At 32.6% G+C, this 20117-nt stretch overlaps 1 protein-coding gene across 1 annotated transcript in view; it reads left to right on the forward strand.

Moving 5' to 3' along the window:
- SP2353 (EGF like, fibronectin type III and laminin G domains protein pikachurin) overlaps window positions 1-20117 on the forward strand; it is a gene marked incomplete at its 5' end in the record, with an annotated part of 163746 nt that overhangs the window by 104213 nt on the left and 39416 nt on the right. Inside the window, one exon of the mRNA XM_088237136.1 lies at window positions 17543-17661. Coding sequence (XP_088093262.1) covers window positions 17543-17661 — 119 coding nt within the window. The remainder of the gene's footprint in view (window positions 1-17542; window positions 17662-20117) is intronic.

Below are 20117 nucleotides of genomic sequence, written 5' to 3' on the forward strand. Positions count from 1 at the left end.
TCTATTGTGATATATTTTATTTTGTTTTATTAACTTAGGATATCCTGAGTAATACGGCAAATAAGTACATAATATTTCGGCAAATAAATACATAATATTTCAAATATCTGCCTTCTTATAACATACAAAATGATAAATCGAACCGCTCATACACGCGTTTGTGTAATTTCAATAAAAAAAGTGAATTGAACAGGAATGTTGCGTCTCATAAAACGAAATAATACGGACTAAAATGGACACCAAGTCGCTGGAACAATAGGCATAATCCCCCAGTAACTTTACACACGTGCGTTGCCAAAAATTATCAAACAGCCAGTGGGCCACATGGCGACGGTATCTACCTACTGTCTACAAAAGGTTCTCTTCGGACAACTATCTCCCTTTGTTAACCATGGAGTTGAAACAGTGTTTCATTTATTTAGTTTTTTATTGCTTACTTCTTGGCATGAACACTTGACAAACTTACTACTATGCTCTATTTTTTTGTAAATTTATTGATATCATTTTAATTTTGCTGGAATTTCACTCGTCCATGCGCTTTGTAGCTGCACGATGATTGGTTATCTAGCTTTCATATATCAACTTTAAAATACCTAAATATTGTAAATGGGGTATAGAATTCCAATCATCTATGCGCTTAGTAGCTGCAAGAAGTGTTATAATCTTACTCCTTTTTATTATTCATTTTTTTTTTAAGTATCATTAACACACTAAATTTATTTGTCAATTTTTAAAATGTGTAAATGAGGGCTAAATTTCTAACTGTCTATGCGCTCTGTAGCTGCAAGACGTCCTGTAATCTAGCTCCTATCTGTTATAATTTTTTATTGATCTAAATTGAAAACTAGGAACTAGAATCCCAACCGTCCATGCGCTCTGTAGCTGAAAGACGTACTGGGATATTTATTAGTTGTACAGCGCCCTTGAGGTGATTTTCACAAAAATGGCGCTATATAAATTATCCAACTATATATAAATATATTTAAATTAAAAAAAACGTTCAATAAAACTTATTACAGACATCCGCAATTATACAGTAAACATAACTTACATATGCTACACTTTTTTATTTTTTACAATTTGAAATATTTGAGCAAAATATATTTTTTTATATTTTGCAGTAGCGGAAAAAAATATTTTTAATTTATAATTTTAAATCACGTAAAAACGGTTCATTGCATTGGCCACGCCCCTATTACCTCACAATTAGATTAAATATTGAGCTTTGTTTGCGACCGTTTAAACTTAACTAGAACATTGTCATGAATCTTGACGTCACGACTGTCAAGGTCCAACATGTCACGTTTTTGTAAAAGCATATTTTTTAAATAGGATATTTATCTCTGTTAAGATATCTTAAAAATAAACTCGTAAAATCCCTGGATGGTTAAATCCAGTTCTTGTCTACAAAGATGTAGAAAACATACTCAAAATGTTGTGGAAAATTCTAAATTTTAATGAAAGTCAATTTCTGTTCACAATTTAATTTCTTTTATATCCTGGTATTTTCCTCTACAAATAACGAACGTCAAGTAAGCCATAGGAAGCCCTTAAGGGATGTTTTTCCGTGCGATGAAGAGCCGTTTTCGGAGCTTACCGCCCCGCGTCGCATAATTTCTGATAAAGAAATTTGATCCGTTTAAGCCACCCTTTATTCGGAATTTTCAGGGAAGGAATGGCTTCATTTTACTTAATTTGATTTATCACAATTTAGTCGCAAATTTTTTCTTAATTAAGTAAAAAATTAAACGGACACGGTGTTTTAATAATTCAATTTATTTATAAAAACCACTTTTTTCTGTGTTTTCTGCCACATGGTACAAATCCTAAGAAGGTAAAAAATTAACATATCTACAAATACAGTAGAACTTCGTTTATCCGAACTCCTGTTATTCGGGTTGCCGAATACCACAAATCGTTATCAGGAAATAAAGATGTTATTAATTTTACTTAAGCTGTGTAATAGAGAATTATCACTTTTTTTTAAGTTTTAAACTAATAAGGATCTATAAAATACTGTGTTGTTTCATCTTCTTCTTCTTTTCTACATCCGCTCCTAAGTGGAGCATGTGGACATTACCAATCGTCTCCAGGAGACCCTATTGCCAGCCAGCACTCTCGCTTCCTTCCACGTCAATCCAGCGGCCCTTAGTTCCACCGAATAAAGTCGAAAGATCGTCATCGACGGCCTTCCAGGACGGCGTGAGCCCACAGGTTTAAATAAGAGGCAGCTTGGATTTAAGTTCTCCTGAAGCATGCGCAGCACATGTCCAAGTCAGGTCCACCACTGCATCCTCAAGACGCTCGTTAATCAATGTTAGTTAAAAAATCAAAAACCTTATACCTAATATTCTTCTTAAGCACTTATTCTCAAAACTCAGAAGTTTGGTGTTTTGAGCTTTGGTAAGGTGCTAAGATTTACACCCGTATAGGTACTGGCATTGTCCACGAGTTGAAGAATCGGTATTTTGTTTTGACCGAGTATAGACTAGAGTTCCAGACAGCACGTATCATGGTGAAAGTTGCTCCAGCAATTCCTAGGCGGGTTGCGAGATCTTTGTGCTACTACTTAGTAGCACAAAAAGTCATTTTGAATTCCTATGAAAACGGTCCACTGCATTGACCACACCTCCACTTATACGTCACGATCAGGTCAATTTTTGGCTTCGCTTGTGACCGTTTAAATTTCAATATAACATTGTCACGAGTCTTGGCCTCATTGTGCATGTTTTACAAAGCAAAACATTTCATTAATTTGCACCTGCTAGTGCATATCGAACTGTGTTAGAAAAATGTATGAAATGTATCTCGATCATGAGTTACGGGAAGGTAAGGTGATTAGTCTAACGCTTCAGTTGCCAATCCAGTGATAGTAAGTAATAAACCACCTTCTAAACAATGATTTCACGTTGACCGTCCCAGAAATAGAATTCAGGACTTCAAGGATTGTAGGTGTAATCGCCAACTACCACTGTACTAGTCCAAATTTTTTCCACTCGATTTTCTTTCTCAGGATATTTACTCGAGAGTAGCTATTGAGTTGAAATCGCTCGTCCAGAATTAAGGTTCTATTTTACACTCGAAACTGTATTCTTCATCCGTTGGACCGAGAAAAAAATGTTATCAGCAGAATCAAATAGATTTACGAACACACACTGGCAATTTCGCAACCCTATAGGTTCGAAATCAACCCTTCGGGGGTTGGTTAATAATTCATTCGGTGTCCTGGAATGGGGGTGTTTCGCACCCCTGGCCTTGGGTATCACTTATTGCTACTGCCGCACGTTATTCTCTGTTTCGGGGAGCTAGCATGCGAACACGAAATACGATATTAACACAAAAACTAAAATCTTGCTTAGAGCCGAAAACAAACAACAAAGTCCCGTCGTATTGTAAACCTTAGGATTTTTTTATTTTTCGTTTCAGTCAAACTAAACGTTTATATTATTATTAAGTATATTGTTGATCTGCCTTGAGATACACATGTAAAAGATATTTACAGTCTAACGAACAAACTTCCTAATGTTTGTAGGTAAGGCTAAATTTCACCCTCTGGGGTTATCAAAATTTAAATCTATTGCAATACATTACAAACAAAATATTTACATCACCAGACAGAACATTGTAATATAAACAATACGAATAGCTTTTAACCTTGGCTTTGTTTGCGTGGTATTAGGAGAAATTACTTAATTAATTAGTTTAATGGTTCAATTATTGGAATAATGAGAAAAACAGAAGTCTTTGATAAAAGTACAAAATTAAAATTGATATTTTTTGTTCATATTTCTTGATAAAACTCCAAAGTTTATGATTATGAAAAAATTATAAATAAACTGATCAATGAAACCTCTTGGTTTAGTTTTACTTTTTATTATTTTGACCAACGAGCGCTTTCGCCTAAGTAGGCATCTTCAAGACTTGTGAATTGTTTACAACATTTACAGTTTTTATACTATTCTTAACATATTTTGGAGATAAGATCAAATAAGTATTTTAACACCCTGTCCCCTCTTTAAATAAAACGATCGTAACGAAAGATAAAATAGAAACGATCGTTGAAACGATCAACAATTTTGTTCGTCTGAAAGGTGACATGGTAATCCTTCTCTCCTGACCGGTCTTCGGTTCACACTTTCACGCTCGTTGCTCGGGAATAATGATCCAATCTTCATTTTATGTGGTCGCTATAGGGTTAAGATTATTTCCCATTGATATCTTCATAAATTTGAATAGAAAAATATAAGATACAGAAGCGAAGAAAATAAATTTGGTCACAAAATGATTATTTAGAAAATACCCATATGAGGAAGGGTTGAGAAAATACTTTCATATGGAGATTGGCTATTTTTTGTGTAAGGTTACTTTTTTCATAAATATGAGTTTTTGAACAAAAAAATATGAATTTTGAGAAATCATCTTTCTTAGGATGGATTGCCTTAATAAAAAAATAAAAATATGAATTTTGGAATAAACAATTTTTTTTGTAATATGTATGTATTTGTATCAATAAATTAAAAAAGTAAACATATGTTTATATATTTATTCATATTTTTTCTCTTACAAACTAAAATTAATAATAAAAATAATGTGATCTCACTGGGGTTACCCGTGCCGAGGACACTTAACAATCTTCTTTTTTTTTAAATATTTTTACATTTGAGAATAAACAAAGAAGACTAACTTAATAAACAGAGATAATTAACAAAATGTTCAGACAGTTTTAACCACTACGTATTTATGATTATAATTAATTTATATACATCTATATTATTTAAATTACAAAACGCACCATGAAAGAACAAAAACCAAACATAAGCTTTACACTTGTGGAGCAGTTGATTCAATATTACTTTGGGCGAATGAGTCAATCCATTTTACTTCTACCCAGCTCCATTATCAATTTTTTATGGCTTTTTTGAACATTTTCTTGTTACTAATTGTTTTAATAGATAGCGAAAGTAGTATATATATAAATAATATAAAGTATGTATATATATGTGCTAAGAATACATAATATGTTTTTATATTTTCAATAAGAATCTTGCGTAGATATGTTTTCACAAATAATTTGGAAAATTATTATTAATATCTAATTTTTCTATACTTCATTTTTCAATAGCGCGATTTCGAAAGAATGGCATTTTTAAATGGCTGAATCGTGTGATTTCTTTACTTTTGATCAGAAAGTCTTCAAGAAATCGTTTATGAAAAAAATAATACCGGCTTAGAATTAAGAATAGTCCAAAAGGAGCGTAGAATCATATTTGAATACATCGGACTATGTCCAATAATTTCCCCACTTAGACACACTTTTGCCGCGCGCATACTTGAAGTCACCGAGTAATATTGCCAGATCGCGAAGAATATAACCATACCACAAATGTAAGGTAAAACAAAAAAACTTTTTTTAATTTTTCTAAAATTTTATTGTGCACTCGGAAACATTGATTGACACAACAGAGTAGATAAGTAAAAGGTTATTTAAAAAGAGTAATTGAATTAATGAACTTTGAACTTAAAATATAAAACAAATTTAATTTTCCATAAAACGGATATTTTTATATCATGTCAAATAATATTTTATGTTGTAAAGATAAGGTCAGCCAAATGTCAAACACGGCGTTGTTTAATCCGAGGTTCAATTTTCATTATTTCTCTTATTATATGAGCAAAGTAGGGTAAAAAAATTTAGACAATATGACAGATGGAAAGATAATTAAATTTTTAAGTAATGGATTTGTGACAAACACATTCATTTGATTATTACACATAAAATGTGATTGCATCCTGATTCTTTAAGATCCTAGCAGTATTTCTACACTATAAAAGGACACAACACGGCATAGTTGAATTCAAATCAGGAGTTGCGTACTGAGCGACGTCTACAAAGAAACTAATGAGGTTAAACGTAAAACTACTCATTTATAAGTAGTTTAGTCGCCTTCTGTTTGATGCTCGTATGCGATTTCTAAACTATTCTTAATTCTATGAATACCGGTGAATACTTCTTCATGGGATATTATGCTTTATTATTTGAAGCTGGTGCTGACGTTAACAAGTACTCCAAAGATTTGAGATAAGTTGTGAAAACGTTTCGAGCTCTTAAACTTAGAGATGAGTTGCGAAATCTGTTTGAGTAGCGTAACTTACGCTGGCATGGATTTGATATTAAGATGTCGGTTTTAATAATAACCAAACATTAAACGAAAAAAAGAATTACCTAGGCTGTCTTTAGGCTTCTTAACTCAAGATTTTTTAAAATTTACAAGGAAATATCAGAAACTGAAAAGTTATCAATCAAACTAAATGAACCGGGTTTTTGTCGCCCTTATGATGATAGTGATAATCTTATTTGATATTATTAAAATTTGTTGCAACCGAGAGAAATGTTCTAAATACAAGTTTCCAAATAGAGAATCGCCAAATAATATTTACAATCTGCAAGCTTGTTTTAGTATTGAAAAAACGTGACTGGGTTAAAGACGTAAAATACGGTGTACTTTTTTGTATGGAGCAATAAGCTGAGGTAATCGGCTAGTTTCATCGTTCACTGAGAACGGGCTGGGCGCTGGGCGCACTTTATAAATACTTTTTTTGTAAGAAGATATGAATGGCGGTGGTGATTTATAATAAATAACGGGCTTGCCTCTCTGAGATGGTTTTGATTAGGTGCCTACCTTCTTCGATTCTATTGAGAACCTTGTCATTAGTGATGTGGTCTCTCCAGCAAATTCCTAATATTTTTCTGTAGCACCACATCTCGAAGGCCTCTAGTCTTTTTTATCTCTTTCGGTAAGGCACCATGTCTCACAACCGTACATCAATATGCTCCATACATATGTATTGGCAAGTTGCTTGCGGAGTTTTAGTTTGATATTATTTGACTCAAAAATCTTTGATTTTTTGTTAAACGCAAGCCTCGCTTGGTGTATGCGGCAGTCGACTTCTCTTTTTGTTCTCCCATCCCAGGTGATCCTGCTTCCAAGGTACACAAACTCTTTCGCGTTTTTCAGAGTTGCTCCTGACATTACTATATTTATTTGTTGCTCATTACGGGCCACAGCCATTACTTTGGTTTTGCTCCTGTTTATTTTCATCAGCCACATTATGCGCCATGAGGGTCTCCTGCACGACATCAAAGAGGGAATAGCTGAGGGGACAAATTATATAGGGCGCCCCCGACGGGAATATTTAGAGCAAGTGTGCGAAGATTTTAACTGCGCCTCTTATGTCGAGCTGAAGAGGGCTGCAGAAAATAGAGACCAATGGAGGACGAGATGCAGGACTTTGCTGCAAACCAATCCCCAGGATTGAGACTGCAAAGAAGAATGATTATTTCACATTTAAATTTGTTGCAACAGAGAGGGAAAACATTTTTGGGGTAGGAATATGGGAGTCTAGGCATTACAAGGCTTATGACCAGTCATTGGCTGGTTTAAGTGGCTACTTTACACACTTTGTAACATTCACCATTCCGCCTATGTTTGATCATCCACATTTCCTCAACTCTTCCATATGTTGATTTTTGTGAAGTTAAAGAGCTGGAACCTTTATCACGTGGGTGAGATTCATCCGGCTGAACTAATTCACCTACTAGGCAACGCCTGAAAACAATTTTCCAATTTTGTGTACTTCTTCTTTTACCAGGTAGTTAATTCAACAATGTTTTAAGTCTGTCCAAATGCTTGCAGACTGGCTTCATTTTCTCCCCAGGGAGTTGTTCATTTGGACAGACTCAAAACATTGTTGATATTATTGAAATTTAAAAAAAATAAATTATTATTTATTCATAAAAAAACGTATCCCAAAGTTTATGAGACCCTTAGTTAGGATTCAACGTAATGGAAAGTTCTTCTACTATCATTGCGCCATTTCCCCGTTGGGGTAGGCAGAGAGAATGGACGGCCACACACGCCTATCCTGGCGTATATCCCTAGCTTCTTTCACATTCATACAAAAAAATGCACCTTTCTTCTCTTTGATGCAGTTTTACATAGTATGTATCGTGGCTATTCTGCGAAAAAGCACTAAGTCAAAATTTTGCTGTTTTGACTTAATAATGAGGTTATACTGTTGAAAAAATACTCTACAATCTGCAAAAACGCACTAAGTCATATCTACACTACAAGTCGAGATAGTTTCTGTAATAAGTCAATATAACATAAATCTACTACTACCATCACGCCATTTCGCCGTAGGGGTAGGCAGCGAGAATGGACCGCTCCACACGTTTATCCTGGCAAACATTTCTAGCTTCTTCCACATTCTAACATCTTGAGACCCTTTCTTAATCTTATCAATTATACTCGACTCAGGTTTACACTCTCGCCTGATTTTATCATTCGTAACTCTGTCATACATTGATTTCCCACACATTCGTCTAAGAGATCGTATTTCAACCGCGTTCACTCGGCTTTCATCTTTCCTCTGCCAGTTCCATGTTTCACTTCCATACATGAGTGTTGGGACTAAAACTCCGTTATGCACTGCCAGTTTAGCTTCGATTGACATATTTTTACTAGCAACTTATGTGCTTAGTGCTCCGTTCATTTTGTTGCCCGCATTCACTCTCTTTTCAACATCTTAATCTACTCTTCAATCTCTTGAAAACATGCTTCCCAGATACACAAATTCTTCTACTTGTCGAGACATTCGTTGTTTACATTTATTATTCAGTCAGTAACCTCACTTTCCCTTTCAAATACCATCACTTTTGACTTACTTTCGTTCATCGCCAATTCGCTCTCCGGTACATCATACATTCTAGAGACTATTTGTTGCAAATCATCCTCGCTGCTTGCTAACAGAACTGCATCCTCAGCATACAACAATCAGCTCACTGAAAAATTATCGGTTTTTGCTCCAATACCCATACATTATATCTCTTTCATACAGTTGTCCATGTATAGATTAAACAACCATAGTGACTTTACACATCCCTGTTTCACGCCTTTTGAGATCGCAAACCAAGATGTGAATCTCCATTAACTCGTACACACGCTGATCTCTCCTCATAGAGAGAGGATACGGCACGTATAGGTTTATTTTTTTACTCCATACTTTTCCAACACACCCCACAATTTCAGTCTTACTATTTAATCATACGCTTTTAGCAAATCGACAAATGCGCAGAATAGTTTCTGACTTTTTGCCAAAAACTTCTCCGTTAGCATTCGCAGCGCAAAAATTTGATCCGTGCATCCACGTTCACTCACAAAGGCTCCTTGCACGTCCCACACTTTATCTTTCATCACCTTTCTTACTTTCTCGATTATACTTTTCCCATACAGTTTACCGTCCACTCTTTTATTTCACGAAGGTCAGCAGATGGAAGAGTTGAAAAATTTTTGATGTTTAAACATGGGCAGAATGGTGAATGTTACACAGTGTGTAAGGTGGCCACTTAAACCAGCCGACCACAGATCATAAGCTCTTTAAATGCCTAGACTTCCAGATTACCTTCTCAAAAATGTTTTCCTTTTCTGTTGCAAAAAATTTAGATAACAAATTGTGATTATTATACCTATATGGCATGTATTGTTTGTGAACCATAATAATTACTAAATATAACTACGAAATACATTTTTAATTGTAAATTTAAAACATACATTTAAATTAATGTTTTTCATTACGTAAAAGAAAAAATAACAACTGTAAAAATTATAAGAAACTCCATTAAAGGCATCTTGAAGAACTGTAATACTTACGCTGTATGTCGCCATGAAGCTTGGGTCATCATATGAAAACCTCTAAAAAGTACCATTAAGTCTAAGAAAGGCCCTTAGAACGCCTGAAAAATGGCACTTGCCTTGTACAAATTACACCCGCTTAAACTTTTTTCTCATTTTTTCCATCATCTCTGGATGTTCTTTTTATTACCCAATATTAAAATTTTAATTAAATGCAAATTTTCAGTTAACGTATCGGGTTGAGGTCCCGGGGCTAATATTACAGACTCACGGATCAGAGGTCCGAGGTTCAAATTCTCTACTCCAACTTAATTACCATTTTTTTATAGTGCGTTATTTATCACTTGTTAAAAATGACCCCCGAAATTAAAATATTTGCGTAAATCATAAGAACGCCAATATTTCATTAAAAAAAATGACTAATTAAATACTAGAGAAGAAAACGAGTCTCATTAATCAAATAAAGCACCTACCTGTTAGATTTTTACCAGGAACCATTGATATATGCATGAATATATATATATATATATTTTTTAGTATTTATTTTTATTTAAGAAGGTAAAACATAAACAGAAAAAAATATAAAAGGAAAAATAATGAAACCCACTAAACTGCGAAACCGGCTTGTCAGCGGTTTTCTTATTTTTCCTTTACAAAAAAAAACGTTAGAGAAATTATATAATTTTAAAAAGTAATATAAACATTATCGAGAACTAAAAGCATACGTATTTTTCCACAAAATTTAATTACAAAAAATTCAAAAGATGATTGTTAACATAAAATAATAATCAATATAAAGCCTTGTTACATAATATGATCCATTTAATTATTTATTCTTTAAAAGTTGTATCTACATTTTCTTTTAAGATCTGCTTCGGAATTTTATTAAAAATTTTAGTAATTGTATAATGAAGTGTTCTTTGGCCATACTTATTAACATAACTCGGTACTGACAAGCATTCATGTTATGCTAGCCTTGTATAGTGTGTATGTATACCTTTTCTGGTAGTTACTATCAAATCGATATCTAGTAACAAATTTAAGCCATAGAATAGCATTTACGGACAGACACCCTTGCTTTTTAAAAAGTTCGGGTACCTCGTCCGTATCAATTCTAGCTGATTTGTTAATTAATTTAAGAGCCGAGTTTTGTAAAGATTGAACTTTTTTAATGTTGGTTTTACAAGAAAGGCCTCAACTGGTAATACCGTACCTAATGATTGATTCCGCTTATGACTGATAAATAAGTCTTAATTTTTTTATTGGTACAAAATATTTTATTCTAAACATGCCGCGCATAACTTTTCTTAATCTTTTACATAATTTGGTAATATGTTTATCCCATTTTAAAAAAATATCCATAGTAATGCCCAAATACACATATTCATTAGTTACACATTTTTTTTTTGTATTTATTATTTAAGATGCAGCACTAAAAACCCGTCTTGTGTTCCATCAAACTTAAGTTCCGGAACCTAACTTGTAGTCAGTAAACGTGAAGCAGGGTAAAAAGACGCAATTTACAGCTTTGAATTCAAAGTAAACTGGTATTATTGTTTATTACTTTAAAACGCGTTTTATACGGCAATGTTCACAACGCTTATTTTCGGAACAAAATTTTAAAATACTGTTCTATGAAGCATCGTCTATTTAATTATACCTCAGTGTCCGGAACACGTGAAATCGCACTCAACTGCACTGGCTCAGTATCAGGCATAGAACAAGCATTCCCATTCTATCACTTCGTCACAATAATTTAAATAATCCCATTTCGCCCGTTTATCTAAGACAGCTCTTCCAACCTTTATCACAGCATGGGCTATCTCTTAATTTTAGTATCGAAAGAACTTTTTTAATACCCATTCACTGCTCTAATTTTTTTGGTCCCTCTTTTACGGTAGTAACTGCTCGAATATGAAATAATCTACTCGCTAATGTCAGAGACGCCTTTACGTCTTTATTTACATTCAAATCACGTATAAAATGTCACTTCGTAAATATTTGAGTTTTTTTTTTTCTCTTCCCTCTTTCTTTCCCTCTTTACTTTTTCCTCTTTTCATAATATAGTGTAGAAATATAGTTCATTTTTATTTCTTAAAAAAAATATATGTTAATCAATATTTTGTTTTAAAATGAAAATATCATAATATAATATAAATATATAAAAACTGTGTACGACGCAATCATACAGTCTATTCTGCATTAAGGAATCATAGGCTGGAGAGGAGCTTACAAGACGAATTTACGTCCACTTTTAATTGCCCAAAAAATCATGGCCAAAATTATATTTTAAAAATCTAGAACTTAGACTTCAAATTTATTTTTTTAAGAACTTTATATACCTTCAATTGGTGACATCTTTAAAAAAGCATCTATTGTTAAAAACTTTTCCAAATAATTTAACTTTACACCAATATATTACAAATCTTTAAATCATTATTCATATGTTAGATTTTTTTTGATAATCTTCCCGAAACGTTAAAATTAATACCAAATATTAAAACATTTCATTCTAAATTCAAAAAACACATGAGACCTACCCAAGTCTAAACTCCATACAATATTTAATTTTATGTATTTTAGAATATAACATCTAATTTTAAGGAATCTGTTTTAGATAGTAAAAATAAAATATAAAATATATGTGTAGGTATAGATACTATATAGAATATGTTATAAATGTTAAAAGAACTCCCAAACACAAGTTTTCACTCTATTAGAGAGGTAGAAACGTTATTATCAATTATGTTTGTACCAACCATTTTATAATTTTACACACAATTATTCAAGATTTAAAAAAAAACATTTTTAAAAAATACCAACAATATGTTCATATACCACTAATTTTCTCTAATTGAACTGTTTGGGTAGATAGGAAGAAATTTTCTTAAGGCAAAGTGATCGTCTTTATGGATATGTATGTAAACTTTATATGCATATAAAGTGTTAAAATAAATATATTGAATTCATTCTTCTTCATTCCCTTTCTGCACCTAATGCTGCATAGGGCACTGCATTGGTACACCAATCGCAGCGTATCTTGATCATGTTTCTTACATGAAGGTAAGATAATCAGTCTTACGCTTCCAGTCCAGGGATTATGAAATATTTAAGCGTAAAAACACCTTATCAAATAAATATTTCATCAATCATATCGAGAATCGAACCCGAGACCTCTTCCGTGGCAGGAAACACTCTGACCACTACACCACGAGTTTTTTTACTGAATTATTTCATTTCCTATCGTAAATTGAGTTAACATTCGGCCAGGCCAGGGTTTGCGGCCCGATGATTTGTGATTATTATCCAACCGAAGTCTGCAATAATACAATCCTTGGCCGAATTATGCCAGATTTCTAGATTTATCTCCACTAATGGGTGTACCAGACCACGAAATTATATTTATTATACTTGGCTTAATAACGTAACACACTCGGTTTTGAACACAACTTGTTCTCTAATTATGAATTCTAGCGGTGGCTCAGTAATCCAGTAGCCAAGTCCATTTTACCTTGCAAATTAAAGTTTCTTCGTGATTTTTATATATTTTTTTACGCTCACCTGTAATATGCCTAGTATTTTTTTTTTAAATAAAAAAATACATATTTGCGTACTTATGATTTACTCAAATATTTATTTTTTTAAGGCCATTTTCAACGAGTTGTAAATAACTCACTATTAGAAAATGGAAATAAAGTTGGAGTAGAGTGGGATTCGAACCACGAACCTTTGGTCCGTGAGTCCGAGACACTAGCCACAGGACCACAACCCGATTTATATATATGTGTTACAAACTTGCTTTGTCGTTAAATTCGTTTTTTTTTATTTCATTTATTAACCCTTACGGATTATTACATCCATTTTACAATAATAATATTTTTTACATTTTTTGAAAAGTTTGTCTGAGTCTTCTGTTTAGTTTTGTCTGGTAGTTTATTGTTTAATTTCAGTCCCTGATTTATTAATCTCGATTGTCCTTGTCTCGTTTTGGAATTGTTCTGATATTTTTGTAAATATATATATTCTTTCGTGTCGGCGATCAGCTCACGCTATCAGGAAATTATTTGGAGGCGGCGCAGCGGATGATGATGAACGGCGATGGATGATAAATAGTAAAATGTTTGCGGCGTTGTGCGAGTTTAAGAATTAAGTTGTATGAACTTTCACGGCAAAATAGCGAAAAATACCTACTAACAATTCGAAAGCGTGGGCACATAACTCGTTGAAAAGCGAAGAGAAAAGCGGGGGAACAAGAAGTGTTGCCAAATCATAATGTCCCGTCAGGCGTGGCAACCTCACAAACCAAAATTAGCCAGTACCGACTTACGTGCGATTCTTCTGACTTAAATACGAGTACGTCGAAACAAATAATTGATTCAACCAAATATAAAGTTTTTTATTCATACTCTGTTGTTGATAATAATATTTTTTACATCTTTTTAAAAGATTGTCTGAGTCTTTTGTTTAGTTTTTTTTGTCTGGTAGTTTATTGTATAATTTCAGTCCTTGATTTATTAGTCTCGATTGTCCTTGTCTCGTTTTGGAATTGTTCTGATGTTTTGGTATTATGTCCATGTTTATTACATTGTTTTTCAGGTTTAAGTGCTTTGTCTACAATAGTATCAGTGTCTAACTTTTAAATAAATTTGTAAGATTCTAGTTGGAAAATTTTATTAACATTGAATTGTTTAGTTTTTTTAAAGAGTTTTTAAATGGTGTTAGATAAGGGAGGTCATATACTAGCTTTTATGTTTTATTTTGCTGTCCCACGAAATAATGCGATAGACCCAGCATTTCATATATATTTTGGCAACTCATTAAACATCTTAAGTTCTTTATGACACAGATTGTTCTGAGTTGCCTGGATTCTTGTTTTGGGAAGTCTGAAACCTTCACCTCCTCTCATAGGATGGCGATGAATTTCGTTATTACGCTGAACATCACTGAACATGTATTTGGGCAACAAATTATATTTTAATTTAAATGTTAATATTGATGTATATAATTTACTCTTTGTTAAAAAAAATAGAGCATATTGTTGTAAGGTAAAGTTTCTTTAAAACTCATTGAAATAAGCTTAAAGCAGCTCTAATTCACAAAAGTCAACAGATTAAAGAGTTGAGGAAATGTGAATTTTTAAACATAGGCAGAATAGTGAATATTACACAGTGTGTAAAGTAGCCACTTAAACCAGCCAATGATAGGTAATAAGCCCTGTAGATGCCTAGACTTCTATATTACCTTCTCTAAAATGTTCTTGATCTCTATTGTAATATGTTAATATCCATATTCCTTAAGTTCTATTTGTTGATTTATGGAACTTAAAAATTTTTATGTAGTATTTTAATCTCTCCTACTACTATCATGCTTATTTTCTTGTATGGGTAGGTGGACAGAGTATAGCCTCATACTTTAAAAAATATATATTTTGACATATTAATTAAGAAAATGTCGCTTTGTAAGTAATCCATCATGATACTAATAATCACAAAACGGTTTGCATAGTTTGTGTGATAAAACGTTTTGTTAAATTAGGGGAGCCCGAGTAAAAATCCTGTGGTATACCGGAAAAACCCGATATCAAAACAGCGATTTGCATATAAAAATAATATGATCGCGGAAATAAAACGAGGTTTTCTCCATCGTTTGAGCTCCAAGTAATGGCCGCTCGGGGCAATCAGAGAGATCGATAATTCTAGAACGGCTACACGCCACTAGATTTATACAATGTTCAACTTTCACGGCGGGAGCGTGAATGGCGAAAGGGGGAAAATTAATTTAAAAATGCTACGCCAAGTGCCCCCGATAACATTGTTAGATAACTGAGAATATTGGACGGCTCCCGTTTCAAAGTCGGGATGATTTTAGATATTGTTTTTTGGCGTGATCATAAACCGTGAAATGGGGTTACTTGTAACAAGTGTTGATGAGATTTTCATGCCGGAAGGATTTCTGGATATAAAATTATTATATTGTATTGCCTCGCGTTCAATTTATTTTATCTCGCTTTGTATTTCATACATTTATTTCGTGATACGTTTGAAGAAATAACATTGCTTGTATCAAATTCCTTACACTAAAAAAAACATAAACTTATGAATTGAGACATAAAAATTTAACTTTTTTTTATTTGTTTTTTATCTGAAAATTTACTTATTAACCCTAATGGATTATAACATTCATTTTGCAAAAAGAATATTGGTGAATCCGTGTAAATAGAATTCACCTTTTGCGATTTAAATACATTTATGATAGCGGACAATTAAATTATTTTAATTTACTTATTACACAGTGTGTAAAGTGGCCACTTAAACCAGCTATTGACAGGTCATAAGCCCTGTAGATGCCTGGACTTCTATTTTACCTTCTCTCAAATGTTATTCATCTCTGTTGTAATATGTTGATATAAACAGCTCCCCAGGGAGTCGAATCCAGTCATTGTCTACAAAAATTTGGACAAACTCAAAATATTGTTACTCCGTTTTTATTTTACATTAATTAGTTTTATATAGGTTCCCTGTTATCAAGTATGTATACAATTTTTTTGCAATAAATTTATAAAATAAAATAAAAATAAAAATAACTAACATCATGATGTATATAAATGTTAATACTTAACAATAAAAAATGTAAAATATAATTAAAAACACAAAAGAAAAAAACTTTTTAATTATTGAATTTTAAATTATGACCTAATTCATTTTCAAAACACAGGACTTGATCATCAGGTGTATAATAAATCTAAATCATCACTGTATTGGTTTGAAAGTCACTGCACGCGAATAATTGGTGTATTCAATGAATAATTAGTACCATTATGATGACTGTCAAACAAATAATGTAGTCTTGTTGGTCTATGTGGAATACGAAAGTTCATTAAAGTCAATAGTTCTGGGATATCTATTTTATTATTTAATAATTTACAAAAATATAAACAAGAGGTGATTTATTGTCCTCCTGCCTGACAGTAACGGTAAATTTAAATTAGCCATCGGGATTTATAATTTATTCCTGACACAGATAGACCTGATTTAAATTAAATGTACTTATTGTAAAATTTTATCTGTACTCGTTCAAGATCTAACGAGTTGAGTTGAGATCTTATAAGCAGGACTCCAAACTGCAGATGCATACTCTAGCTGTGATCTTACAATAGAACAAAATAAAATAATATTTTTTTTATTTGACACTTTATATACATATACAATTTTTCCTACCTACCCAAACCGTTCAGTTTGAGAAAATCATAAATACATGGACATATTAAATCTTACAATTTTATACAAAAATTAAAAGCAAAGATTAACAAAAATATATATATATAAAAATTAACACTTTACTATGAAGAGAGGAGAGGGGATGGAAAGGAAAAAAGGAGGATAAAGGAACAATTTAAATATTTAGATAGTGACATTTCAATCTTGACTTAAATGTAAATAAAGAAGGGGCGTCTCTAACATTAGTGGGTAGATTATTCCACAATCGAGCGGCTACTACTGTGAAAGAGGAGGCAAAAAAATAAGAGCGATGACTGGGTATTAAAGGGGTTCTCTCGTTACTAGAACAAAGAGATAGTCCTTGTTGTGAAAGAGGTTGGATGAGCTCTCTCAGATAAACAGGCAAATTACGATTGTTTTAATATTTTGAAAATGCTGAGTGTTACGTAAAACGAATCCTAACATTTGCATTGCCTTTTATTGGAGATAATTTCATAGTGATGTGAAAAAGTTTACTAAGTACAAATTTAACTTTAGGAATTATTTTTTGTGTGTAATTATGCTCTGTCCTACAGTGAGTTAATTAGGATATTTGAAACGTTTGCGCGTATTTCAACTGAATTATTTTTCCAGGTGAATGTGGTGCTTTGGGCTGCTCTAAGAGTTGTTTGCACGGAGGAAAATGTATGAGACATTGTCTGTGTCCTCTCGGCTACGCGGGAGACTATTGCGAGACACAGCTAGATCTTCAAGTAAGTACAATAATATTTCAAAAGACATCAAATTATATCCACAATCACAATGCTAGAACTTGTCCGCAGCGTACTAAATACTATTCCGTAATTTGGAACCCTTTTGAGTCGTACATCCTTGAAATAAAGACGGCTCAAAAGCGATTTTTTACGATACTTACATCTAAAAAATATAGTTATTATTTATTATTTTATAAATTATTATTTCTAGCAGGGGTACTGGATTACAACACCCTCGAAACTCCTCGCTATATTTTTCGTGCATACATTTCTATAAGCTGATTTTTAAGTATATTTAATCCAAATATACTAAAAGAGATCACTTTATGTTCCAAAGGACAATATTAGAGCGAAATATCATGCACTATTTTTCGCACATAGAAGCGATACGAATACAAGTCAGAATCATATCATATACCGCCTATCTTATCTATTATTTATATGGGGTTTTGCTAGCAAAAAACAGATTTCGGAAATACAAGTTCTTCAAAACAGAGCTCTAAGAAACATTCTTGGACTTGAATGGGATTCCCATGTCAAGGATATCTACCGACAAACAAAGATACTTCCTTTCAAGGTGATGCCACTGCATGACATAACCAATACTATTTTAAATATCATAAACTTTTCTGCTCACTCAAATTTAAAATACACATTTGGTCGTGATATTCACAATTACAATACGCGTTACTCAGGGAATCTTGGTGTCTTAAGTTTCGCTCAACAAATTTCGGCAGTAGATCTTTGGAAAATATTGGCCATTCCAAATATAATAAACTACCCGATGAGCTAAAACACGAAAAAATTAATAAAAAATCCAGAAGTGTCGCAATTAAAAAAGATTACTTAAATCTTTTTGATAGTGAAAAATATTAATGTAATTTATATAGATGGTGTAAAGTATTGTGTTTAATGTTTCTTATACAATAATGTTTTCTTTCTATTTCGGATGTATTAATATGTATGATATTGTGTATTGTCAAAAAAAAAAAAAATTATGTACGGTCCCAAATGAGTTTCTTTAATAACTCCTGGGAGTGTAACATTTACTTTTTGTTTTGTAATCAGAAAAAGCGCTTTCCACGATCAAGGGTTATTTAGTCTCGAATCTTTTGACGTTAAACGAAGAAAATACCAAACTTATTAATTTTAGGGTCACAAAAAAAAGACAACCTAAGCGTGATATATTAATTATTCAGGGTTTATTTATTTATTTATTTATTATTTTACATATTTATTACAGCAATATACAAGTGATTATTTATACAACATATTAATTCAGTAGTAAAAGTAAGCATACATATTTTTTATTTTTGCTGTTGGTTCATCTAAACTGCCTAACTAGGGATAACTTCCCCGTTCTAAGGCAGTAAATTATGTATTTTATAATGATATTTAAAAGTATTTACAGTTTTATCATAATGTGTGCTTTTTCAGTCTTAAAGGTAAACAATGAAACAGTTGCGATAAAACTTATCTGGATAGTGACAAATGCACATGTTACTTTATAAAAAATATAAAATATCTATGAATCGAAATCGATTGTACTTGGACTAGACATTTCAAATAGGTAATGTTTCGGCAAAAGTTAAAAAACTTGGTTATATATTTAATACCGTAAGAAACATTCTTGACAAAAAAACTTAAAATCAAGTTTACTACTCAATGTGTCAAACCATTATAGAGTACGGAATAATTGTATGAGGTGGAGCCAGTTAAAGTGATATGCATACCTAAGAAATATCACAAAAGTATAAACCCAAGGTTCTGCTCGGGGTCCCCATCAGAACACCCACAACGAAGGTGTTTGAACGAGTAGGTGTTCTGGACGTCAGGCAACTGTACGCAAGGGCACTTCTCGTTCACACACATAAAAATCGTGGGAGTTAATAAAATACAATCTATGAAACAAGATGAAAAAAGAGACAACTATTCATGCCACCTAAAATGACAACATCATTTGGTCAGAGGAGTCACATGTACCTTGCTCCCGAAATTTACAACCCTCTACCTCTTTATTTTAAATTGAATACAAATAAACAGAAATTTAAATCAGTTGATAAAAAATGGCTTCTGGATTTGGATCCCGAAAACTGCCTTGAAATAGTCACCCCACCTAAACAGTTGTCTATGGAATTAACATTTTTTTACATTTTTTTTTTGCACCACAACAGGCCAGGAGGCCTAATTACAGTGGTGAATTACATCACAGAGCACCCAGGCTTGAGAAAAATCACATTTTAATTTTAGTGTTCTCACCGGGAATCGAACCTGGAACCTTCCGCGTGTGAGTCAAGCGGAATTATTGTTGCATGTCTGCTATTTATATTTTATATTTAAATCCATACAGTATCATCAAATATATTATATTTATTTACTATGTACTACAACATAATATTAAAATAATGTAAATGAATGCCTCGACACGGGTTATGCCCAGTGAGGTGTTCATATAG

Source organism: Micrasema longulum, unplaced genomic scaffold, assembly GCF_059751315.1.
Source record: "Micrasema longulum isolate JH-2025_06_02 unplaced genomic scaffold, ASM5975131v1 h1tg001653l, whole genome shotgun sequence".
NCBI lineage: Eukaryota > Metazoa > Arthropoda > Insecta > Trichoptera > Brachycentridae > Micrasema > Micrasema longulum.